The 27708-nt window shown below is 39.7% G+C and overlaps 1 protein-coding gene and 2 non-coding genes across 4 annotated transcripts; all 3 read left to right on the top strand.

Annotated features, from left to right (window-relative positions):
• The first annotated feature begins 50 nt into the window (after window positions 1-50).
• On the top strand, window positions 51-27368 carry LOC137284250 (eukaryotic peptide chain release factor GTP-binding subunit ERF3A-like). Of its 2 annotated transcripts, XM_067815991.1 has the most exons (14): window positions 51-359; window positions 8564-8647; window positions 9334-9363; window positions 9717-9878; window positions 10481-10592; window positions 11264-11444; window positions 12118-12272; window positions 12919-13065; window positions 13635-13809; window positions 15722-15823; window positions 17365-17436; window positions 23244-23333; window positions 23588-23759; window positions 24059-27368. In XM_067815991.1, the coding sequence occupies exons 1-14, from the start codon at window positions 161-163 to the stop codon at window positions 24100-24102; spliced, it is 1725 nt and encodes a 574-aa protein (XP_067672092.1). In that variant the 5' UTR covers window positions 51-160; the 3' UTR covers window positions 24103-27368. The 2 variants fall into 2 exon arrangements, with proteins under 2 accessions (XP_067672092.1, XP_067672093.1); XM_067815992.1 differs by lacking the exon at window positions 9334-9363 and having other exon boundaries at window positions 74-359.
• On the top strand, window positions 15971-16040 carry LOC137285360 (small nucleolar RNA R38). The gene has a single exon (XR_010956972.1). It is a non-coding gene; the product is annotated as a small nucleolar RNA R38 (small nucleolar RNA).
• On the top strand, window positions 16982-17052 carry LOC137285354 (small nucleolar RNA R38). Its single transcript, XR_010956968.1, has one exon. It is a non-coding gene; the product is annotated as a small nucleolar RNA R38 (small nucleolar RNA).
• Window positions 27369-27708: the final 340 nt, after the last annotated feature.

The raw sequence follows: 27708 nt of genomic DNA, 5'->3' as shown, positions 1-27708 counted from the left end.
AACTTAGTTTTTTTTATTAGAAATATGATTAAATAAGGTGTCGGGAAAGTGCGAGATTTCAACCAGCGCATGCGAACAGGGTGTGACGTCACGATTGGTGTTCCACGCGGTGGTGTAAGATAAGTAAAGAAAACAGATAATTTCGTCTCGTTAAATCCACATGGCCTCTCAAAACGGTCAGGACGGCATCCCAGACGCTTGGGATGAAAACGTGGCTTCTGGGGACTCCGGGAACGATGCCGTCAATGACTTAACGAAACCATTATCAAGTCTCAATGTTAACGCACCTGCATTCGTGCCAGGCCAAAATGTGTTTGCACAAACATTTGTACCAAGTGGGTCTGGTTCAGAGAGTCAAGGTATATAATATAAAAGTAGTTTCAAACCATTTTTTTCTCATGCGTGTTTTATTTCAGGTGAATATATCTAAAGTTCTCTTCAAGTTTTCGTCAAGGGAATATGAAATTTTGATTTCATATGGTTGGCCATTCAACGGCAAATAAGAAATTGTAAAAATGAAGAATTAATGAATCTATCGTTATTGAAAAAATCGTGTCAGTTGTTACTAACTCAAAAACTAAAAACGTTGACGGCACAATGAGATTATACGTTTTAGAGTGCAGCCAGTTTACATGTCTCTTCATTTCGGGAATCACATGACTGATTTGGCTCAATGCTAAAAATAACTAGTACTTGATATTTTTGGTCTTTTTATGTATAATTGGAAGATACTGGGTTAATTCAGATTAATTTCTGAACGTTATGTTTGTGGAAAAATGTCTTTTCACATATTTTGACATATGTTGGGTCATTTTAAAGAGTAAATTGTAATATTTTGTGGTAAAAAATGTCTAACCCATACCCCCCTCTTTTTACACATTGAAAGGGAGTCCTTCCCTGTAGTAATATTCTAACACTGAAATAAGTTCACTGGTTGGTTTTTATACCTGTTCTATTTTATTTAATGTACATTTAGTGTGGGGCATGAAATTTTGTTTTTGTGATAGGGTGGAACACTTAACATTTTGAGTATGTATAAACGTATTACGTACTGAATGTGCTTGCATTGAAATGGATCATTTCTGATTACACAGGCAGGTACCTGGGCTCTTCAGCAATAAGATTTTGTCTATTTTTAAAGAGTTCTTGAATATACTGAGAGAGATCACAGCAAACTGATGCAGATGTTGTTGACAGTCAGAGACCACAGGTTACGGTATCAGTATACTAAATGTGTATACTACATGTGGTCTTTATCACCTGTTATTCATGAGACCCGTGAAGGTCCCAGGGTAGAATAGGCCTTCAGCAACCCATGCTTTCCATAAAAGACTACTATGCTTGTCGTAAGAGGTGACAAATGGAATCGGATGGTCAGGCTCGCTGACTTGGTTGACACGTCATCAGTTCCCAGTTGCTCATGTTGTTGGTCATTGGATTGTCTGGTCCAGACTCAGTTATTTACAGACCGCCGCCATTTTGCTGGAATAGCTGAGTGCAGAGTAAAACTAAACTCACTCACTCACTGTTATTCATGAACTGGAGCAGCTATGGCCCAATTCATATGTTTAGGCCAATTAAAGAAAATGTAGTTCCAATTACACCTCTTTAAAGATTATGGTAGGTAGATAGGGTAGAAATAAAGACCAAACCAGGAACACATTTATCCAGTATGTAATTGTCTATTCAGTCAAGTTAGGTTTTATCCCCAGACGGATGCATTACAAAGGGATATATCCCTTTGTCAGGCGTGACTGACATATGGGCAAGACACTGTTTTACATTTTGTTTTTTTCAAATCAACAACCTTTCTGGTGTCACCTGCCGTGATATTGCAACACTGCAAAAAGCGGCATATGATGAAACTGAGTCAAATCAACATCAACTGGTACATGGACATATACACCATCTTTCAACCAAGTCATCCAGAAGTCTATTAAATATTTCATCTTTCCTTGAAATGCCAGCTTTCAATCCACAACTGAAATAAATCAATGTCAAAAGCTTAAAACTTCAACAGATAATGCGCGAAATAAGAGACCCTTATCAACTTGTCAACTGCTTTCATTGAGCGATTATGGATGCTGTGTTCATATGAAAAGTGCAATAAACTGGATTACAGAACATTTACTGGTCATGTTTTTGGGCCCATTTGATCGTAGGTCATCCGGGTACTGTATCATCTCAGCGTGAATATCCTTTTTTGAAAAGTAAGTCATTACATATAGCTTTTAGTCGGTGTAGCACTCAGCTATCGTAGTATTGTTTGAACTGTTTAGGCAAATTGTCTCCCCACTTGTTTGGTATTTTTTAAGAAACATATATATTTTGATGTTTATGAGTAATCACCCAGAGCTGCTTCTAACCATGTTGAAGCTGTCTGACAAGTAATTGATGTGAAGCAGCCAGGTTGATTCACACAAATGTCAAACTTGGAGCATAAGCTTGAGTGTACTGTGGTTGCAACAGATACTGTAGAGTAATGGAATGTCCCTTTGATGATCAATATTTGGTTTACTGTCTACATGACTTAATCAGAAAAATTGTTATGAGAAAAAACAACCTTAATTCATAGTTTTCACACATTCACTGACTGATCTTGTCATGCCACAGCTTCCATGGCTTTAACAAATTTGACCAATCTCGAATAAGGATACATCTTTTTTATTTGTAAACTGCATTCTTATTGGTTGTCATATGTAAACGTTCAACGTTCCATTATCGATTAATGTCATGTGCGAAGAGTGGTCAGTAGAGAACTCTTGATTATGTTTTTCAAGATTTGTACCAACCTTGATTTTTTTTTTCTTCACTGGCAGACCAACACCCATTGACATAAGAACCTCAAAAGCATTCACCGCTTTACTTGTGACTTTGATGATGATTTTTTCTGTCTGTTAACTTGGGATCCTTTTTGCATGTAAACTTAATAGACTTCACTCCAAGATTACACAAATCGTCAGCAGTGACAGTTCCAGTCACCGAAAACGCAGCACGAAACCAAACGTCCAGGGACGTATCAGCTGTAATTTCTAAGGAATATCCTTTCTGTAAAGAGCCATGGTGTTCCTCAAATACTTGCAGCATTGTATAACTGGACATAGTCGGTGATGGCAGTCGTTTTTCGGCTGTGATCACATTTGGTGAAGATAAGGGTAAGCACTTTTGCGTCCATCTTGTCAACTTTATCTATCAAAATGACTGATGTCCGTCGGTGCTGGGAAAAGACGATGGTATCTGACAGCTTTTCATACCGCCAGAAAAAAAAAAAAGTAGGATTGGCACCAGAATTCAAGGGTCGATCAGGTAATCGGAACCACATCATATATATTTTTTAGGATCGCTGTCACATACCCAGTCTAAGTAAACTTAGTCTCAGTATTATTCGTTACACTCCTCTACTGTGTCTAACAAACCCAAGTAGGTGTGTCAGGTAACCTTTGAGATTGACCAATCAGGACACAGCTTACCAAATCGCGAAAGTGTACATTCTTTGTACCTTTTGAACTTTTACCTCAAGTTTTGTACCCAAAGGATTCCTAAGGTCTTTTCTGCATGATTGCTCCTGATTGACGCACATGGAACACGCTTCAGCACTGTCAACAGTCGCTGAAAATAGCATTTTTGTCAGTGTTCAAGGATATTAGCTAAGTGAAACACTGGCTGATGGTAATCATGTCATCACAAAGCCCTAAGCGTGTATACTGCAGGTCAAGTATCTGGGTTATATGCAGATTTTCTTTTCTTGAGGGACCAGTGTCCATAACTGAGGAATTTCGTAAATCCCACCAAACCCTAAACAGTACCCATAGTCCGATTGGTTAAATGCGTTGGGCGGCTTGCGTTTGATTGGACAGTCGTAGGTTACTCAAAAGTTGCATGATGCAACCTCCTACTAGGGTTTGCTAGACTCAGAGTGAGTTAAAATCTAAGCCACACTCAGCAATATTCCAGCTATATGGTGGCAGTCTGTAAATAATCAAGTCTGGACCAGACAATACAGTGATCAACAGTGAGCCTTACAGTCCGACCCTGTTTAGTCGCCTCTTACGACAAGCATGGGTTGCTGAAGGCCTATTCTACCCCAGACCTTCATGGGCTGCTGGACTCAGTAGAGGAGTCTAATAAATAATGCTGAGACTAAGTTACTTAGACAGGTCACATACCTCAAGACGCTCATTCTGAAATTGTTATGGCACATTTATACAAAATTGACATATCATAGTATTTTGTTTCTGAGTTTGGCTGCAACAGTGAGTAGTCAAAAGTGGTTCGTTGAACATTTGTATCTTTTGTGGTTTTTAATTTTAAAGTGTCTTCCAGGTTTGGAATGCAAGCCAGATGCAATGTTGATTATCTGTATATTGTGGTTATTTGATTGCAAAATTGTATTTGCATCATTGAAAAAGAGTTCGGGTTTGCATGAGAAAGAGAAATTCACAATTGTATTCATTTACTCGGAAGTAAGGAACACCTGACTCTTTCATATTTATGAAGTTGATCAGTCATTGCAGGAGTATGAAACTAATACTATGCCTGACATTGCCTGACTGTTGGAACCATGAAAAAAAAACTTGAGGTGGAGGTGTTCCAAGTTGATCCATGGGGCACATTCCATGCGTTATTGTCATTTTGAAAAACATGTCGAGTATTGAAAGATAGAAACAGGAAGATTCCTGCCCTGAATTCCCATAGTGTTTTTTTTTTTTAATAATTCTGTGCCTAAAAGGAAATGTTGGTGTTTTTTTATGGATAAAGGGGGTGTTTATGTATACCCCTAAACTCACCTTTTAATTTTTGTTTTCACTACAACATCAGTATACATTTCAAGCAGGAATTACTGGCAGAAATGTTACCACATGCAGCATTGTTAAAGACTTCTTATGTCAGTGCCGTTATATAGCTGGAATATTGCTGAGTGCGGCGTAAAACTAAACTCACTCTTATGTCAGTATTTTGTAAAGTTCTCAGTGTGAGACTGCTCAGTGACAAGATATTAGGCAATAGGCACATACGTGCCTCCCCATTCGTGTGTATGGGTAATGGTGATCATGGTTTGCCTCTTCTGGCAGATATAAGGCTGTAACATAATATCAGGGATTTTCCCCGAATCAAGTATTTGAGGGTCCATGGGACTCTTAATTATCAGGGGTCCTGGACTACAAAATGTGTGTGCCAGACACTTTCAGTATTATTTTTAATACTATGTTGTAATGTTATTGCATTTCAATTACTGTTATCGTATTGTGTGTGATGGTCATCACAGCAAATGATATCAATAACCTGGCTAGTAGCAGACTCGGTGAAAACTCATTGTTACTTGATCAAAATTTTAAAAATGTATTCAGACTTTTTCTACATCCCAGTGGATGCGCTAATCTGTTTTGCTGCGTTCATTGTCATTTTTTTTGCGTATTGTACGCTGGAATTTGTGTCCTGTAAATCCCTGTAATATATGTCATAATGGCAGGGCATGTGCGTAATATATTCACAGTCAAGAGGGTCAAAGGGAGCCATAAAGTGCCATGGTTAATTAGTTAATGATGAAGAAACAAAGTCATTAATATGTCTTTCTGTTTTTAGATGTTTAAACCAGTTCGTCAAACACTGACAGCCCGATGTGTGACAGTTTTCAGTGTGTGAAGCAATCATTTACATTCTATATGTTTCCAATGTGCAAAATAGTCACTGGCCCGCTAGCCCATGTCTAGTAACAATCCACACAGGCCAGTAAACATCTGTAGTCGCTAGCCTAACTGGCTGGAGAATTTTTAATGACTCATTTTGTAAATATATAACTCTCTCTGACTTGTTTGTGATAACACATTTTTAAATTATTCAACATTATGACGTGATGTAAATGTTCATCATATTAGCAGCTTCATGATGAAACCAGTGTCTACATGTAAATTTTGGGCTACTTCATTATTTTATGGGCTGGTGACTTTAACTAGCTCGACTGGCAATCAAAATTTGGAAACAGATTCACACACTGCATATGACAAGTATTATCTGTTTGGAAGCCGTTCGTCTCAAAGTTTCAATAATCGAACCCAGGCAAGTCGTAAGGGATAACAAGTCTTATTCTGTCAATACAGGGGTTGGGAAAGAGAACTTTGACAATGGGCCAATTTCAGGATTATTAGCTATTTTCTGAATTTAAAATGGGCCACTGCCCTTATATCAATAGTAAATTTCAAAATGGCACATGGCCCCTACCTTTCCCAATCACTGTAACAGTACCAAGCTCTAGTCAGTACATATGCCCCAGTATACATTAAAAGACAAAAAATATTGTCGAAAAATAAAACTTGACATTGTCCCGTAAGTTCTGAAGTAAGTTTGACTCAGAGAATTTCATGCAAGGTAATCACCAATCAACCAGGTTTTTACAGTATGGTTCAAAATTATTGAGAATAGCTAAAGCATTTCATATTATTAAACGAGAACAAATCAGATAAAATTGAATGTATTGTGAAAGTGAACTGACCTTTTCATGTTGTGTAGGTAACAACTTAATATTTTATCAAGTCTCCTTGACCTTCACGGCACAGTCTAAGACGGGTAGGCATACTTCCTATCAGAGAGGTTAGTGTCTCGTGAGTTATGCTGTCCCAGTATCGGACCACTTCTCTCTTCATGTCTTCAATTTTTGTCAACCCCTTTTGATTCACACATTCCTTCATCATCCCCAAATGTTCTCAATGGGATTTAAGTCAGGACTATATGCAGGAAATGGTAATGCAGTCACATTTTTCTCCTGAAACCACTGCTTGGCATGTTTTGCCGTGTGTTTAGGATCATTATCTTGCTGCAAAATCCAGTCATTTCCATAAAACACATGTGCACTTGGAAGGAGAAAATTATGTAATATGTTAGTGTAGCGTTGACTTGTCAGATTTCCCTCAAACACACACAGCGGGGTCGTTCCTAATAAGGATATGCCTCCCCATACATGAAACTTTGGGCTGTATTTAGGTCGTCGATACAACGGTGCTGACGCAGACTTTGTCCATATTTTCACATTATTGGGATATACCCATATTGAGCTTTCATCAGTAAAAATCACATTTTCCCAGTCAAAGTTTTCATGTGCCAAACACCACTCAACACGCCTGTCTTTCTGTTCTTGTTTCATGAGAGGAGAAGGAATTCCAGTCTTTTTCTCCCATCCAAGATCAATCAAATTTCTTCTAACTGTAGATTTTGATACAACTGTTGATCCCCTTTCTATCATTTCATACCTGATGTTGGAGATGCTTGCCCTTTGCTTTTTAGACGCTAAAATTCCCAGCCGGACGCGATCTGAGAAGTCCAATTTTCTGGGTCTCCCTGCTCCTTTCTGGTGCTCCAAATCCTTTCCCTCTTTAAAATCCTTCCTAATCCTATACACAGTAGAAAGAGGAGTTTCTGTTCTCTCTGCCAATGTATTTACATCATCAATTCCTTGATTACACAACTCAAAAATCAACCTTCTTTTATCTTCAGCAGACATTGTTGACAGTGCTGAGGAAAATGACGTCTGCTACAAATTCAGGGGAGGTAACTCTAATTGTACTATACTTAGTAGGCCAAGATGAGTTACCTCCCTTATACCAATACTTAGTTTTAAGTATCAGTGAATCAGTTGAGGTGTTAGGATAGCTCAAAGTAAGAAGAAAAATTCTCAATAATTATGAACCAGACTATATTTACTAGGCTTAGGTTTGTGTAACTATGAGGATGTATATTCAACTGATCCTTGCAAAACATGGAAAAAATATGAATAGCTGCTGAAAAGAAGAGACCAGACTATAGATGGGTATTAGATCATTCAGCCAGAAGGTTGACTGGCTTGAAATGCATGCGCTGCCTACTGGCGCAAGGGGTCATCTCGTAGATATTATCGCTTTTTCATGTGTGCTTAATATGTGTCGTCTTTTGATTAACAGACCTGTGAAGATCCGATGTAGAATAGGTATTCAGTAATACTTGCTTGTCCCCCGAAAAGGGGACTATGCTTTTCCAAACAGGCAGCCTGTTGAATACATTGCCCCAAATAACCAGCAACAGGGTTAGAAGTAGTTCATGCTCAAAGTACTGTTCAGTTGTTTTGTAAACATGAGTTAAACAAGGCCTCAATATTTTGCTTATAAACAGTAGATATGCATTACTTTACCAACTTGTACTCACCATATGAAATGATGGTTGTGTGTTTTTCTCAGGCTTGTGCAATACCTGGCTCAAGATTAGTGCTTAGTTGTGGGAGAAACTTTGGTTTATTTCATATTATTGTGCAATTTCTGACATATAATGTACCCAGAAACGGAGCAGATTCAAAATACAGTCATCCTGAACTTGGACATGTATTTTACTGCTGGATATGACTTTGTTGATAGAGGTAGTTGTGTCATAAGCTTATATTTATGAATGTTACTTCTACAGAAGTTTGACCTAGTCCTTTGTGGATGTTATAGATCCAGCTCCATGGTTGTTTGGAATAAATGTAAATTGTAAGGTGATTTGTTTCCTTTAATTACATTATCACAATCTTTGATTTTCTTTTATAACAAATTTCTTCCAGATAATGTTGCGGACACCCAGGCCCCAGTTCTGAATGAGATGCAACCAGAAGGGGGTACAGAGAAGATGGAGACAGATGCACAAGGTAAGTGTCTGGTCACTCTTGTGGGCACAAGTAGCATCAGTGTAAACTGTCTTTATTGTTCATTTGTATTTAGGTTGTTAGTGTCTGAGCTGACTCTGTCTTTGGTGACATGGATCTGCTTAGCCTTGAATCATTATTAATTTATTTACATTCCACTGTAAAGTATCTGAAAATGGATGACTGGTGTAAATCAATTGTTACATCTCCATGTGGATCAGTGATATATTTCCAGTTATGCATTCATTCAAAGTCATTTGTATTATATACAACACATTAACAGTGATATTACTTATTCAGGTTACGAAATATTGTAAACCAAAAGTGACTGTGTCCTTTAATCTGATTGGTTGAAAAATGTGATCAAATGGTATTCAGTTCCTGGACATTTCAAGACTCAGAGTAAATGACTGCAGACAGTAAAACCAGTGGGGACCTTTCAGTTTACTTTTGTGTTGACACATCATGTGTTGGCCAATTTCTGGGTGTTACATTGTATTTGAAACATTATTTCATTTAAAACGTCCTGCTGATGCCATTGGTTCAAAATGAATTATTTTCGTGCTTGAAATACTCAGTATCACCTCGAAATTGGCCAACACAAGATGTTTGTTGAACATGTTGGTAGTAACTAGTATTCATCTGTAACTCCATGCAGAAACATGCATGTTCACATTCATATTTTTCAGACAAAGGAGCAGATGGTGATGGCAATATAGGTATGGTTTCATCGTTCTTTGAATTTGATAATCAGACATCCAATTCTCTCTTGTCATGGTTGATGTTTGCTGTAAGTGGCAAACCTGACAGCACAGAAATCAGGTAACCATCCTGTCTACCATTTCTCTTCAGAATGTCTTTTCGTGCATACACCTCGTTTGATGGAGAGCTTCACAGAAATTTATGTACAATATAAGCCTTATTTGAGTGGGTTGAGGTGGAAACACCCAATTTATTTTCAAATGTTTAGAGGATTCTCTTGGTGATGTTCTGGCAGTAAAGCTCAAGCGGCATAAAATCTAATGGAATGAGGATATTTGTTGTTTTCTGCAGTGAATGCCTTTGTGTTTAGCTGATGAGTGGGAGAATAGTGAAGAAGACTCTGAACAGACTACAGACAAAGACATGGAAACTGAAGTACCAGTTGCACCCAAACCAAAGAAGAAACCGCCTTCTGTATCCTCCCTGGAACCCAAGAAGGAGCATGTCAATGTTGTCTTCATAGGACATGTTGGTGAGTGGTGACATTTGATATGATGCATAATGTGTAATCCTGATAGATGTGTCTTCAGTTACATAGCTTGAGATTGTCACAAGTGATGGGTCTGTGGTGTGTGAGATTCAGTAATTAATATATATTTAATGCTGTGTTCTGACCAGTCTTTAAGTAACCTGATTGAACTTCCTTCATATGGACAGGGAATAACTTGATGGCCCAGATACATTCTAGCTGTATCCTACAAATTTATTCATAAAATAGTGTTGGTTTAACAGATGTTTGAACAAAGTTTATAATCTGTCACTCATTAGATTTAACAATCTCTCCCTTTGTACATTGTCTATATTCCCAGCATGCATATTGTGATGGAAGCATCAGGGGGATTTTATTCATGTCCGCGGTAACATTTAATAATCTAAATTTGGTGTATGTAGCTCAGAATGTTTGAGTGAGAGAGAGCAAATGCTTTGGTAAGTGTTTGTTTTTACCAAAATTGCCTCACCTTATCAGAGCCACAGCTAATGTTGTTTCATGCTATAGTCAATGTCTGTGTGTAATTTTAAACGTCTGTCTGTGTGTGATGTTCAATATCCATATTAAATCCATGTACTCTTCAGACGCTGGCAAGTCAACAATTGGAGGCCATCTGCTGTATCTCACAGGTATGGTGGACAAAAGAACACTAGAGAAGTATGAGAGAGAGGCCAAGGAGAAGAACAGAGAAACATGGTAGGAATTCATTGTGACTTATTTGACATTAAACCACAATTTACATACATCTTATTAGAATGCAACTTTTGCAACATCCGTGACTTGTATGGGATGTTTGACAAGCAAAGTTTCAATATTTGCAAGAACAGATTTAAATAACTACTGTAAACTGTCTTATTTCTGCGCCTTTCAATTTTCGCGAGTGATGGTCACTTAACCTTTTTGCACCCTCCTATTTTTGCGAGGTGATCTTGTTACAGGGCCGTCCCTGAATGTTTTTACACGACACGCAGGTGTGTGACCATTGAGCAGTTACAAAATAAACAGATTTGCGAAGTGATCTAGCAACAAATTAATGTAATTGATGCCAGAATTAATCCTTTTTAATTAGGTGTTAGAGAAATGAAAATAGAACGTGATTGACCCACGTTAATCCAGATTAGCCCAGCAGTGACACGTGATTGAGTAATGACACCTGTAGTGTTTTTGTGTTGTTGCCTTACCTGAGTAGAGTGTATGATATATCTATATTATCACGTGTTTTTATTCTCGCGTCATGAAGTCTGACACGAAGTTCGCGAAAATTTGGTTGTTTACAGTATTCTGCATTATTGATGACTACTGTTGTAATCTGTGCATATTTTGATCACCTTTCATTTAAACAAGAATTTCTTTGTATCGTTCTACAGGTATCTATCATGGGCATTAGACACTAACCTTGAGGAGAGGGAGAAAGGGAAAACAGTAGAAGTTGGACGTGCTTTCTTTGAAACAGAGAAGAAGCACTTCACTGTTCTGGATGCCCCAGGTCACAAGAGCTTTGTACCCAACATGATAGGAGGGGCATCGCAGGCAGACTTGGCAATATTGGTGAGTTCATACCATGCTGGGGATAAGTTTCATAGCCAGTCTTTATTCTTAGTCAGCATCACATCAGTACTCAATTCCTGTTCAATACTCTGCTGATTCAACTTACTTCATGCTGTTGTGGCAACTAGCTTTATTGCTGGTGCTCATCAAAACTCACCCTCACTGATTATGTCATGGACTTTTAAGTGTTTGCCCTGACGCACAAAACGCATAATTTGATGCACAAGTTAATTCGAGTACACAGTGCTACTGGGCCCTTAGTTCAGATACTCCATGCTTCTGAAACTAAATGTTTGCCAGTTAACTGCCCATTTCTGATTAAATACCTGACCTGAGTTACCTTCTTTTTGTCATTGTTAAACAATTATAGTTAATGTCTCAATGAAGGTTCCAGACTGAACTCAACAACCAAAAGCATGTCCATGACACCAGGGAGCCATGATGACTCCTACATCTTTATGTCTAGGCCAACACTGACTTTTTAATACAACTAAGCACACTTTCACCAAAGATTAAATTGGTTTAATGCTGACATTTAAATTAAAAGTGTGTCACTTGGAACACCCTCGTGATCATGCAAATATATGTATATTGATGAGCACAGCTCGAAATAAGGAGTCTCTTTGTACATTATATGGCAGATGTGAGTAGTGGAATTTTGTGTAATTCTCAGGTAATATCCGCCAGAAAGGGAGAGTTTGAAACTGGGTTTGAACGTGGAGGACAGACACGAGAACATGCTATGTTGGTGAAGACAGCTGGTGTGAAGCATTTAGTGGTTCTCATAAATAAAATGGATGACCCTACAGTGGAATGGTCAGAAACAAGGTAAGAACACTGTAGTGTTGTAGGTCATGTGGTTTCGGTAGTGTTTCCATTTATGTATGTACCATGAAGATCCGTATAAGATTGGTTTTCAAAAGCCCATGATTGTTGTGAGAGGCAACTGATTGGATTGAGTGTCCGGGCTTGCAGGCTTGGTCGACACGTCATCTCTCTGTTGTGTTGATTGATAATCTTGCTGTTGATAAATGGATTATCTGGTCTGGACTGGCTTGTTTTATAGACTACCACCATTTAGCTGGAATATCGATGAGTGCCGCATTAAGCATCACACTGAGAAAAAAAACAAAACAAATCAAATATTCATCAGCTGGTATTAAGTATTTACCTAATCTCTGTTCTTAGAGATAGGAATGTTTGTCTTAATTTGTGCTTTATCACCCAAATCAGGAATACGATCTGTTGTAATCACATGAGATGAATATTTATGTGGTTTAATGTTTTAAACACTGTCACCAGGTTTCTTTTGTGAAAATAAACTTTCCGTTTGTGTCAGTCTTGAATGTACTTCAACTGGTACTAAATACAAGCAATCTCAAATACTGCCATCATTGTGTCACAAAGATGAACTTGAGTTCATGACATCACATGATCTGTATTCTTTCTGATATTGTACTTTTATTTTTTTCAGATACAATGAATGTAAAGAAAAGTTACTGCCCTATTTAAAAAAGTGTGGCTTTAACCCAAAGACTGATATTTATTTTATGCCCTGTTCAGGCTTAACGGGGGCTTTTCTCAGACATGTTGTGGATGACAGTTTGTGTCCATGGTTCAGGTAAGCACTGAAAATAGCAGTCCTTATTTGATGAGTAATGTCAGCTAGCATATATGTAGGTGAAAATGAGGCTTTAATATTGGATGGTGGACACTTTTGCTTTGGAAGATGAGACCTTAATTGACACAAAATGTTCTACGATTTTCAGCATTGCCAATGAGGACTGTTATCCCTGTCAGACAACACAGTGTTGAAAACGCACGTCAGACTGAGGCAGATGCACTGCAGATTATGATATATTGTCACATTGAAATTCACTATAAAAATATTGTTAGGAATGGTACAGCTAGTAGTGTGAGGTATGAACAAGAAAAATATAAAAGACAGGCAGGGCTTCCAGACATTCTTGCAGTCTCCGTTTAGAAGTCCACATGCATGTATTGTAATATGTTTTATATTATTAGCTATTGAATTCAGAATTTAAGACATGTAATTGAATATGTTACAGGAATAATACCTGTATCAACCAGATTGAGTTTGAATCTTGGTATATATATATATATACATATGCTGTTTAAGGATTTTCTTCCATGGACATGAAGTATATGTTCATATGTGTATGATTTCAGTGGGCCATCATTATTGGACTATCTAGATGCTATGCCATCACTGGACAGGTCGAAGGATGCCCCATTGCGGCTTCCAGTAGTAGACAGATACAGGGACATGGGAACCATCGTCTTGGGCAAAATTGAATCTGGATCAATAACAAAGAATATGACATTAGCCATGATGCCAAATAAGGTATTGCAGTAGTACTTTAATTGTTTTTGTGCATGTCCTTTAGGTACAAGATCAGAAGTCTAAATAATCTCAACATTAAATCCAGTTTCACATTGGTGATAAAATACATAGCCATTCTTAGATATGTGATTATATTCCTAGTAATGGCATTGATGTTAGTGATATATTTTGTTGGGTCATCTCAAGCATGCCAATGAGGACTGTTATCCCTGTCAGACAACAGTGTTGAAAATGCATGTCAGACTGAGGCAGACGCACTGCAGATTATGATAAATTGTCACATTGAAATCACATGATAAACTGTTAAGTTAGTGGAAACAGCCACCGAGAGTAATGGCTTGAACTTACATTCACATGTTAGACACGTTTATTAACTGCAGTGGAAGCCGTCAAAACTGGCAGTGGTCTAGTATGGCAAGTTGTCAACACCAGCATAAAATCTCATTCATGTCTGTGACTTGTACTTTTATCATCATTTAAAAGCTCTGCAATCCCATAAATGGCGACTATGCTTGTCGTAAGAGGCGACTCATGGGATTGGGTGGTCAGATTCGCTGACTTGGTTGACACATGTCATTGGTTCCCAGTTCTGCAGATCAATACTCATGTTGTTGATCACTGGATTGTCACTCCAGACTTGATTATTTACAAACCGCCACATATAGCTGGAATATTGCTGAGTGCGGCATAAAACTAAACTCGCTCACTCTGCAATCCAGTAACTGTTATTACAGATAATTGCATGAAATGAGGCACCTGAATATGTGTTTTTAGAGTAATTAGCTCTGTCTAATCCGGCACATGGTGAGGGGTTGGCTGGATGGGTATTGTCTCCAATTAATCCTGTGTTCAATTTACATGGTTACCGACAAAATTAATGTTGGTTCAGAATGGGTATTCTTGTATGTGTAAGTAGTGAGTTGAGTCCAAGTCTGCAGTAATTGAGATATCGATGTGGTACAACGATGTATATGAGAGTGACAAAACTGGTTGAGTTCTTGTTGTAGATTACCATGTCAGCTCTACAATCCTGCATGCTGTCTAAACTGGATTATTTCTTCAGTCCTGACGAGTGCTTACACATCTACTGTATCAGTTTTCGAAGACTTCATGTTATTTTTTTTTAATTGTTAAATCAAAAACCAAAAATGTTTCATGCTTCTTTTTACAGTCGGTTACTAGCCTCTTACTTTGTCAGCAAGCCTTGTTGTTGGAAGAGTACAAAGTTAGCTACAAAGTCTACATTATGCTGTCAATATTCCATCCTTGAAAAAATACAGATTGATTTCGAAAAAAATACAGATTGATTTCTGAAATATGTGATTGTATTGCTTGTCCTATAAACATCGAAGACGTTGCGTATGGACCTGTAGTGATATATTTTGTGGGGTAGTTTTATCTCAAGCATTGCCAGTGAGGACTGTTATCCCTGTCAGATAACACAGTGTTGAAAACGCACGTCAGACTGAGGCAGATGCACTTCAGATTATGATAATTGTTACAGTGATTGAATTTCTGTTAACTGCTTAGTGAATTTCTGATGAATGCTAAGTCATAGTCGAAAGTGGACATGTAATTTTAACCCTTTTTTAATTTTCATAGTTACTATTAGATGTAATTTGTAAAAAGATGATGAAACTTCTTTGGAAAAAGTGTATGTTGCGGCTTCGGCTTGCATAACTTTGTTATGTTTCTTTAAATAAGTAACACTTTTTGAATGTTTTACATTTTCGAAATACGATGTATCTATCAACAGTTACTGGAATAGTATGATAAAGGAAAGTGTGTACTATAACTTACAGTTGAACGGCATTGTATTAACCCTTAAATAGTTACATTTGCTCCATTGGTGATAAGAAAGTAAAAATGCTTTGATAAATGTGATAAATAACCTAAAATATTTGTTTTTCAGCAAACTGTAAAGGTAATGCAGATCTGGTCAGATGAGTATGATGTTGACGATGCACTGCCTGGTGAAAATGTCAAACTGAAGTTGTCTGGTGTGGAAGAAGAGGTATGGTATTTTGCCAGAAGCAAGTTATTCTCTTATCCCATGACAGAAACAAGGTGTAGAGTGTCTTAGTACATGTAGTTTTGCACCATTTTTATGGTATTACCCTTGACCTGTGCAGAGCAACTTTACTAACAGTCAACATTCAGAATTTGCCTATGATGATGTAAGTTATCCCTGTCAGATTATAGACTGTTGATATTCTAAATCTGAGGCAAATGATAACATTGTCATGTCACTTGCCACTAGGCCTTACTTTGAACTTAACACTAGTCGATGTGATATTTTCATAATTATTCTTGAAAATATGTTGCAAGCAACAGAAATTGCTTTGAATTTTTGGAAATGTTTCCTGTTTGTGTCCTTTCAGAGTTAGGTGTACAAAATACAAGTCTTATTATTAGGAGTCGGGTGGAATGATTAACAGGAAATGCCCTTAGATAATCATAACCACATTGACCACAATCCACAGTGCAAAGTTCCATTCCTTGAACACTTAGACGCATAAGATGGTTCAAGTTTGTTATGATAATGTTTCTAACAGTCATATCCCTGCTTATCGTTTCACACTTAAGTCATGCAAAATGGTGACAATTATCAAGCAAAACCTTATCAACTTTTTAAAAGGAATAGATCAGTCAGTGAAGTTGAAACTATCTAGAAATATTGTGAAATTTGAAACTAGCTAGAAATATTGTGAAACTTAGATATTGAAACCTGAAGACACCGCTCATGTGTCATGAGCACTACTTGCTTGGATTTTGCTGTTTTAATTCATGAAACAATTTGGTTGTTTATAGTATGAAGGAGGTTAGTTCGTGATGCTGAGATTCTTGTTTGTGAATTTTGACTAAGCCCTGGTGGTGTACTATCCAGCGCCCTTCCCCCCTAGAACCATGTTTTCACAACATTCTACATTCATGAAACTTTAATCAATGCATGACAAACACACACACCACAACCCCCTAAAAAACAAACAAAAAAACCCAACTCGGTTGCACTTCTTTTGCAGAATAGCATATTGTTTCACCTGAAAAAAGGAACTTGTATTTTTTCACCACAGTGATTGAATGCAATGTTAGTGCTTAAATTTAATTTTTTGCAAATATCAAGCCAACTTTGCCAGCTTTTTGCTGTGGATTCATTTTGTCCAAGGTGTCACTTTGCCAATGATGATGAAAGTTATCCCTGTCAGATTAAGGCTGGTGACATATAGGTTTACTGAGGCAAAATGTTGACATCTAGTTTCATATCATACGCATGCTAAAACTGTTAAAGAATACTGTTTGTTTCTCAGACCATGTCTTACATTTTAAAAGGGAAAGTGGAATTTATCAGACCTGAGGTATTAACTGTTGCACACACTTTGCTGCTCTTGATAGCTTCAACTTCTTGATAACAGGTTTTGTTGACACAGTGAATTAATTGCAACAACATGAGTGTAAGTTCACTTCAGTCACATACCACTTAATTGATATATCAATGTAGCGTGTCTACAAGGGACATTTTCAAGCACTTCTTTAAATGTGTTGTTAATATTGCAGGATGTGTCACCTGGCTTTGTTTTATGCCCACCTGACAGTCCATGTCACACGGGACGGATATTTGATGCTCAGGTAACTTCACTTATCTCCCAGGTCTTGGTAGATTATATGAATGCAGTCATAGAATTAATCTTTTTTCAGACATAAAGACTTGCTGGCCCAAGCTGTTTTCCACTGATCCAGTTAAAAAATAATAATGCAGTAAAAACTCTTTTTATATTAACCAACTGTTGTGAAGCAGACACATTTAAATGATTATGGTGAAACTTTTTATGAGTTATCAGAAGAGGTGATACAGACAGAACTGTTTCCATCTTTGATGAGTGACCCATGAAGGTCTGGGGTAGAATAGGCCTTCAGCAACCCATGCTTGCCATAAATGGCAACTATGCATGTCGTAAGAGTCAACTAACGTTACAGGGTCATCAGACTTGCTGTCTTGGTTGACACATGTCATTGGTTTCCAATTACACAGATTGATGCTTATGTTCTCGATCACTGAATTGTCTGGTCCAGACTAAATTATTTACAGGCCGCCACAATATAGCTGGAATATTGCTGAGTGCAGCGTAAAACTAAACTCACTCATTCACTTAGTAATCAGGAATGACACATACCCTTGTCGCTCAGTAGGCGACCAGTAGCATGGTTCTAATTCGCCCAGAGAAACTTCTACTCACGGTGAGTGCTAGTTTCTATCACTGTGAATGTCACTACCTTTGCCAGTGAGGATTGTTATCCCTGTCAGACAACACTTGGTGTTGAAAACGCACGTCAGACTGAGGCAAAGGTTAATTGATGTACATGGTATTAAATGATTTTCACTTACATTTGGCCCAGACTTTGTTTTGTTTTGTTGTGGAAATGATTTTACAAGCTGCATTTGTGCTGGAGGCATATTTACTTATAATGTCATCTGATAGAGCTGTGACAATAACCATGATACTTTATCTGACAGTAAATAGGTCAACACTTTTTTTTATTGTTATATGTATCAGTCATCTTAAAATAGTTAATTTTCACTCAAAAGTAACTTATGTCAAAATCAACACTGTTACTTGCCATGAAACAATCCTGTTTTGAAGAAAATAACTGAAGATAGCAATTTTTAACTTACCTTACCATAGGTCTTATGCATATTACCTCAAGCTTCACTAGAAGAGATCAGACAGTCGTTGATTCGCCATTCCCTAGATGGCTACCTCATGTAATCTACGAATGTAGTCACGGAAGTGACGTGATCTCCCCACTCGCGCAAGCGCGAACAATCCAAAAATCACTTTTACTTCTAGCGTTCGTCTGTTCGGACGTTTTTGGTTCGCTTAGTTTACCTACTTTGTGGTTCAATAAATTTGTTTTCTCACGGGTAGGTATGGTTTGTATCCCTTAGGTGTGCGTGTTAAGGTAAGTAATCTTTTAACTGCACTTACTTTGCTACCTCGTGTTGTTTTTTCTCTCACTTTGGGGTGGGTTCGCCCGCGTCGTGTGTGAGTGCGGCATGGCGTCCGTGGGGGTATTATATCTTGCTGGTTTTCTCCCTCCATGTGGTTTTCCATGTCGATTAGTATTTTTGCCAGGTTTCACTGCATTTATATGTTTTTTCGTGCCACGTTGCGAGGTACGCAGGCAACCTTTTTGGTTGTTTGCCCTTCGCTGTCACGAGCTTACGGGCGTGCCTACTTTATAGTGGGGGTGCGTTGGTGCTGCATTTCTGGTATAGGGGTGTTTTTTCTACCGCCTAGCGTTGGTTTCAACGCATTGTTATGTTTTGTATGTTGCACTTAACTGTGTATGTCTCGCCAGTTTAGCACCATCTGCTAGGGGCAGGAATCGGCGAATTTCCCCACCCTTGGTGCCCGGATTGTGCGTCTCTGGCCTGCTCTTTTGAGCTGCCAGTACTGCGAGGCGTTGTTGGTTGCTGGTTTCAAGGCTTCTTTTGCGGCTAAGAGGAAGCATTTTTCACAGCGGAAGAGAAGGTTGTCGTCTCCAGCGTCGTCGTTGGGATCTCTGCCGGACGACCCTGACTTACAACCGCCTTCAGCGCCTGTGCCGACGCCTGGGATGGGGCGTTCGTCCATGACGCCTGTACGTTTGTCCCCTGGACCACCTCGCTCGGATTCCATCGTGGATCTGTTTTCGTCCGGAGGCTTGTCTCATCCGGAGGTCCAGAAGTTCCTGCGCTCCCTCCTCACACCCGGTGCTGCTGCGATGCCAGCGTCTGTCTCGACACCAGCGCCTATGCCGACACCAGCGCCTATGCCGACACCAGCGCCTGTGCTTACGCCAGCACCTATGTCTGCGCCAGCGCCTATGCCTACGCCAGCGCCTAAGCCTACGCCGGCGCATACGCCTGTGCCTGCGCCAGCGCTTACGCCAGTGCCTATGCCTGCGCCAGTACCTATGCCTACGCCAGCGCCTATGTCTACGTCAGCGCCTGTCCCGACACCAGAGCCGACACCGGACCCTGTGCCAGCGCCAGCACCTGCGTCTTACCGTATACCCAGGGTGTTGCATACGTTGTCCAGGGAAGAGGTTTTGTAAGACAGTTTGATGAAGGGCGCGCTCGGCGCTTGGAGGCAGAGAGCTCTCGGCGCAGATCGCGCTCCAGGTTCCCTGGGAGTCGGCGATCCTGTACCCTCCACAGTAGTCTTTGTCGGAGTTCTCGGTCCCCGCGACGCCCTTTGAATGTGGACTCTCGCTTTACTACCAGGTGAAGATGTTACTTGCTCTCCCAGTCCATATCACCTCGACGTTCCTCTAGAACTCGGCGTTTGCGGTCACCGGAACCACCTTGGATCCCGTCCCAGGAATCTGCTGCTCATGCATCGACTCCGTCTCTTACACTGCGGCGTGATTCGAATTCCATGTCCTGGGAGGACCTGGAGGTACAAGGTTTTTGCCCGGACTTCGACGAGGAAGTAGGAGGCGACGGCGATGGTGATGGCACTTGACTACCCTTATCAGTCGTCTTCGAGTGGATTGCTGACAGGTTACCGGACTGCCCTTCGCCTTCGGCTGATTCCAGCAACCCTGCAGCAATTCATTTATCACCGGAACTACTCATCCCGCCTCATCCTATGGTGGCGGACGCCATGGTTGTATTACATGCGGTCTATGCGAAATTGTCAACTAATCCGAATTTCTAAGCGTGTAAGTCGAGGAAGTCAGATTACAAGATAGACAGCCTGGTTTTCGCGGACAGCGTGGCTGTCTTGGTTGTATCTCTGTAGCGGTTATTGGGCTCCTCGCGGCTCTCTCATAGAGTGCAGGATTCTAAGCAGGTGGCCATTGAGACTGAACTCAAGCGGATGCTTAAGCCATTGTCTGCGCTGGCGTCAGCTACCTCGGCGGCGGCGATGGACTTGTCTAAAGACAACGCCTCGAGGATCGATCACCGTACCAGATATTCCTACCCCGGTAGGTGGGAGGGACTGGTCGCATCCCCGTAGATCCTTACGTTACAATTTGTCTACATATACTTCAAGCGGAGAAAGTTTTCTTTCACGTGCTTTACTCATTTCGTCACGAAGATTTTTCGAGACAACAACAAAGTGACACGCCTAACTACACCTCTTATTACAAGAGAGGACGGCATTTATCTTCGGGGGAAATTCCAACACATCTATCTGAAAAACAATTTGTCTACGTCAGTTTCAAGCGGCGGAAGGGTTTTCGCGCGCTTTACTCATTTGGACACATGCTCGCAAACAGCATGGTTACGGTCAAGCCTATAGGCTAGCAGGGTATCACCGTTTACAAGATTTCATGATGATCAGTTACCTGCTACACCGGTGACGTCATTATGGACCTGCAGGCGTGGGCGATCGACACGATCCTGCGACTGCTTTTGGTCGCACCTTGGTGGCCAGCCAGGTCATGGTTCCCCGACCTGCGTCATCTCGCCAGCGGAGAGTCGTACCAGCTCCCAGATTAGTTACGTCTGCTTCGACATCCGCACAGTCGGCAGCTGCATCCGGACCCACTGAGATTTCATCTTTACAGTTGGGTCATCTGCAGAAGGCAATAAGAGTTAAGGGCTACTCCTCGTGCGCGGCAAGCGTCCTAGCTTGTACGCATCGAATGTCCACTAGGTCCTTATATGACAAGTGGCGCTCATTTGAGAGTTTTTGCGCTCAAAGATCGCAAGACCCTATGACAGCTTCTCCACAATATTTAGCGAACTTCCTCCTGTTCCTGCATAACTGCAAGCATCTTAGAGGCAGTACCTTGGGGACTTATCTGTCGGCTTTGAACTCTATTCGATTAAAGCAGATAAACAGATTTCCAAGGTACCAGATCTTATTGCGCTACTCAAGGCCTGCAAATTGGAGGACCGGAAAGTTAAGCTTCGTCCTCCAGTTTGGGACCTCAACATCGTCCTACAACATCTTAGAGGACCTCCGTATAAGCCTTTAGAGGAAGCCTCCTTCGTGTATTTGTCTCAAAAAAAAAAAAAAAAAAAAAAAAAAAAAAAGGACGGTCTTCATTCTAGCGTTAGCTACCGCAGATAGAGCTAGTGAAATTCATGCCCTGGACGTCACGCAGGTTCGTTTGGATCAGTCGAGGCATGGACCAGGCCACTTGGGTCTCCTGTGAGGTTTTGTGGCCAAGAATCAGCTCCCTGGACAGCCAGACAGGCTGTTCTCCATTCCTCTGTCATCTGCAGTCTTGGGACAACATGACTTGGAGGAGGAGCTGCTGTGTCTCGTTAGAGCCCTCAGATGTTACATCCGGAACTTGGCTTCTAAGAGACGTTCCCCTAAAAGACTGTTCATCCCGCTTTCGACTACCTGCAAGGGGAGGTGAACAGGAACACAGTCGCCTTATGGCTTCGATCTACGACCTGGCGGCTTTTGATGCCAAGCGTCTACCTCATCCGGTGGCGGACAACCCACACGAGATCAGAGCGTTGGCATCTACCATGGCCCTCCATAGAAATTGCACAGTGCCACAAACTATGGAAGGCTGCTTTTGGAAGTCGTCGTCTACTGCCTTCGCTTCCCACTACCTGAGGGACTTGGCAGTTGAGGACATGGAGGGACTACAGTCTTTCAGTCCGTTGGTGGTTGCCCAGCAACTTACCCGGACGTCCGCCCATTAGGTAATAACACTGTTACTTACAGTTGGTCTTAAGATTAACCTCACCCTCAGGGTGCGTCGGTTTTTCTTTGGAGTTCCCTTGGGTTACTCTTTGTCCTGCTTCCAGGTTTGTCCTGTGACTGTTGGCATTGGTCTCCCAGGTTCTCCTAATGCATGTGCACTGGTTGCTGAGGGATGGTCCTCCGGAGTCCACACCACCATCCATCTGTCGAAGCCATATGCATAAGACCTATGGTAAGGTAAGTTAAAAATTTATTAAAATCTAAATATTTTAGATATTTAAATACTTACCTTACCATAGGGCGGTGACTCCCTCCCAACGCTGGATGCTCCTCCCCACTCTGGACTCTTCGGACCTTCCTGTTGCCAGTAAAAGTGATTTTTGGATTGTTCGCGCTTGCGCGAGTGGGGAGATCACGTCACTTCCGTGACTACATTCGTAGATTACATGAGGTAGCCATCTAGGGAATGGCGAATCAACGACTGTCTGATCTCTTCTAGCGAAGCTTGAGGTAATATGCATAAGACCTATGGTAAGGTAAGTATTTAAATATCTAAAATATTTAGATTTTAATAATATGGTTATATGCATTGAATGGAATCATATTGTTCCAAGATATTGCAATTCACATATTGTGAAATTACATTGTTGTCACACCTGTATCATCTACATTGGGAAATTGTCCTTCATTGTGATTACTTGCCACCATGCTACAGGTATACCATTCAAAACCCAGCTCACTCTCCAACCACTACAATTTGTCAATGTGCTGTTTCAGATTGTGATGCTGGAACTCAAGTCAATTGTGTGTGCAGGCTACAGCTGTGTTCTGCACATCCATTCAGCATCAGAGGAGGTCACCATTAAAGTAAGATTACATTTTGTTATTGTTTTTGTTGATTAAATTCCCTGTTGTGTGGGTTATGAACAACAAGCAAACCTTTAAGTGTCTGAAATAGTGAAGGTCAGCATACTCAGTTTCCTTGAGGTCTCAGTATTAAGCAGAAAACTGTTGTTACATAATGTGTCTTGGGAGTTACTCCCAGAATATTCTACTGTAGATCAACTGGCGTGTTTTCTTTTAAGGACATGTTTTAAATGTTTATGTTGATGTCATTTCAGTCACTGATCTGTCTTTTGGACAAGAAGTCTGGAGAAAAGACTCAAGTCAAACCACGCTACATCAAGCAAGATCAAGTTGGTATTGCTCGATTTGAGGTTAATGGTGGAATGATTTGCTTAGAGTCTTTCAAAGATTTTCCACAAATGGGAAGATTTACACTAAGGGATGAAGGTATGTGATGATTCTTGGCACATCTTTGTAAACCTTTAGTTATCAAAAATATGAATGGCTGAAGTTATGGCAAGCAGACACAGGTGTTCCTTGAAAAATAGCTGTATAAATACACATTCTGTTGATATCATACACCAACAGTGCTGCTCACAGTACCAGTTGGACAACTGTTTAGTACAGACAGGATTATTTGCTCACTGTGTGAGTTGGGTTAAGGGCAACAGACCTTCGTTAACATATTATATTTTCCTGAGACATGTTTATTCATCATTATAATCTTTACTTTGCTTTTGTTTCAGGGAAAACAATTGCTATTGGAAAGGTGCTCAAAATTAGAGAATAAGTTTCCATGGACACCAGACGTATTCCATGAGATTGGTGACCAAAACAAAGACTGACACTCCACTGCATTATGCAACATGTTTCATTGAAATGTCAAGCGTGTCTTTCTCTATCCGAGCCTGCTCCTAGGCCTGCCATTGTGACTTCTTGAGCTAATTTGTGCTATAATTGGATTGCTTCCTCATCACTTTGGTTCCCCGACTGGCTCAGCTTAGCATTTGCAGTATACTCCAAAGTTTATGTCACATGGATGATCAAGGTTATTTGTTGTCTGTGAAATACATGAGTTTTTACGTCTGCTGTACAGAGGCACGTCCATAAACTGCAGCTTGATAAAACAGTGACATCTTCAACATCTCGATGTTGATTAATTGACAGTTTCAACTTACATCTTTCTGAAGCAGATGAGCAAGCTTGGTCGACCATCTCTAAAGGAACCAGGGACAGTTTGATGCAGATGTGTTTTGAGATCTGTCTGTATGATGTTATACAGTTCTTCACTACAGCAAAAGACTGAATACTGAAGGATACACACAAAGTGTACAATCAAAATATATTTTTGCAATCTGTTTTAAGAAGTCCTACTTGTACATAATGATTCTGTTGATGCTGTTTTCTTTGTGCCCTGTAAAATATGTACACTAAAAGCATACTAGATTGTCTATGATAGTGCACAGTTGTTACAATTTTTGTTTATTATTCTAACTAGTAGATATGAGGATTTGGTGGTCACATGCCTCAGTTTGTTCAAGGACATTCCTGTGCTGGTTTTTTCTGTTGATTTGAACTAGGTGGAATGTAAGTTACCTGAAACAGATCTGGACAGCCAAAATGTGCCATAACAGAATGATAACTGTTGTGTTGAAATCAGTGATTGATCTTATATTTATGGTGATGGTTTGAGATATTTTACAGTAATCTGTGATTGCGTCAGCAGCAGACAAAATGACATGTTGACATTTGGTTTTCACATCCTGTCAGTCCTTTCGAACAGCAGAATTTACACTAGCATGGTGATACATGGCCATTTTAAGGTGTTTGAGTTTCACAGTGGGAAGCAAGTGTAGGATAAAATGTACATAACAGACGCAACACGCCCCATTTGAGTTTACAAGCTCCATGAGTTTTCTCGATTTACATTCATAGGGTTTGGTGTTAAACTTCTTCCTGAGACGAAAAAAAAAGAAATTCCATATTGCTTAAAAATGCAAGTGTAAATAGAAAACATTGCAAATTAAAAGAATTTCCATGAACAAACGTGGCTTTGAGTTTTTCTTAAACCATGTGCTGTAGATTTGCCGCCTCCAGATGTAGACCAGATATATATATATATATCTTCTAAAACAACTGTCCAGTTTTGAAGTGGCTAACTGTTTGTTAATCATTTATTCATGCTTATTCTGGTGCCATGTTGTAAAATCTTTGAGATTTTTTTTTTTTTTTTTACAAAACCTGGTACAAAGTGCCACCAGTATTACAATTTTTTTACTGCTTTGTTAAAATAGGTAATTCTTCATGTAAAAAGAATACATACAAAGCTGGAATTGGCCAGAATGTTAGTAAGATTTGTTGCATGAAACTTCATAAAAACCATATTCATTGTGCATAAAATATAAATGTTTGTCTGGTGGCTTTATGCCGTCCTGAATTTTTGTAATAACCTTTTATGGAGATTTATCTCTAGCACATAGTCAAAGTACGTTATGAAGTAAACTTCAGCATTATGTCTTGTAGTACTCCAAAATATTTCAAGTGCGCAGTTGCCTTCATAAAACCAAGAACTGGTTCAGACTAAATTCTCTGTTGATGCCTCAAGGTTCATTTCAGCTGCTTCAAGACCTAAAGACCAGCTGTCACACAGTTACCATCACTGAGATATATTTGTTGACCAAATTTGCTGTTACACAACATTAAATGTGATCATAAAGTGTTTACTGGTTTTGCTGAAGCGTGGTACATTCATGTGAAATGATATTGAATAGTTCCGTCATATAACAAGCATTCTACTAATGTTTATAAAAGTAAAGGCAAATGGTGGCACCTAACAAATAACATTCTAACAATAGATATCAATTAGCTCTCAGGGATGTTAGGAAGTGCTTATTATTCAATGATATTTGAAAATGGTTGTGCATGGAAGCAAAAATTGTAAGTTACATTTGGAGTTGAAAGACATGTTCACCATTCTTAGAGTTTTCATCTAACACAATGTTTAAACTTGCAATGCATTAATTTCCTCTAGTCAGCCCTTTTTTTTACTGGCACCAGTACCAGGCAGTGTTGGGTAATAAGACACAAATGCCAAAATTGAAGTGGCTATTACTTTATATGTACTCCTCCACCACTTAACTCTTTCTTTGCAAGAAAAACCCAAAAGGTTGCTTACTGAATGCCACGTTCAAACGGTGTTGGTTGTTTTGTTTTGAAGCTTTGTACATTCTGCATAGTAAATATGGCAATAGCTCACATTGAGTGAATTCCATCATTCAAGAAGGGAGAAAGTGTAAAAGTTGCATCATTCATTTTATAAGTATTACTATGTATATGAGGCTCTGAGCCCAGATTGTGAATTAATCGTCACTTTCTGCATGTTCACTTCAGTGTCCACCCAAGAATGGCTATCTGTAGTTCATGTTCACCTGAAACTTTATCTGTTTAAAGGAAAAAGAATAGGTTAACTTATTGTGGAACCACTGGACAGCTTACAAGAACAATATTTATTTCCTTGTTTGAAATTACTGGTATTACTGGTGTTCAGCTGTAGTATATTTGCAAAACTTGTTTCTGGAGTGGACACTGAGACGATCGTCAAATCTATTATTTTTTATTTAACATTGGGTGTATGATTCTGTGTGCGACATGTGAAACAAAACATTTACAAACTGTTGTCTTTCCATTATGCTGTAATAGACTAATTTTGGGCAAAATGTTGCTTACTGTTGCTGACTTTGACCTAATGGAGTTCCTGGTTAGCTGTTATTCCTTGGCCAGTACACTCCACTACTGGGAACTTGCTGATGTCCCCATTGTTTAACTACAGAGCGATATTACCGAAATGTGGCCCTTGGGACACAAGCTGGAATCAGTTTTCAATGGTCAGGTCATGGCTTTCCAATGGTGCCAACCAAGGCCATGTTTTGCCATGAAACATGGAGCCAGTTCGATTCTTTGACACTGGTGTTTATGTAATGGAATGCTTCTCAATCTACTGAAAGAGTGTTATAAGCATTTTTAATTAATCATGAATAAAGAATGTCCACACGCGTTTGTGTGTAGTTTTGTTTTTAAGATAGTTGTTGGAACACAATGATTATGTACAGCTGTCCTAGGTTGCGCAGAAACCTTGTCTTGGAATCACAGATTGAATGAGTGTGGAAGTTAGTTTTACGCTGATGTTCCAGCAATATCACGTCATGGGTGACACCAGTAATGAGCTTCGCATTGTACCCATGTGGGAATTCTAATTGAATCCTAGATTCCTTGCTTATTTTGAGGTGCTAGTACCACACCTGAGGTTGTGGGTTTGATTAAAATTCATCGTCCTTTGTCACTTGAGGCTTGAGCTGACACGATATAAATTCAGTCACTGCAATACATTGTGTCAAGA

Source organism: Haliotis asinina, chromosome 5 (assembly GCF_037392515.1).
Source record: "Haliotis asinina isolate JCU_RB_2024 chromosome 5, JCU_Hal_asi_v2, whole genome shotgun sequence".
Lineage (NCBI taxonomy): Eukaryota > Metazoa > Mollusca > Gastropoda > Lepetellida > Haliotidae > Haliotis > Haliotis asinina.
This window is presented reverse-complemented; position numbering and strand designations above follow the sequence as displayed.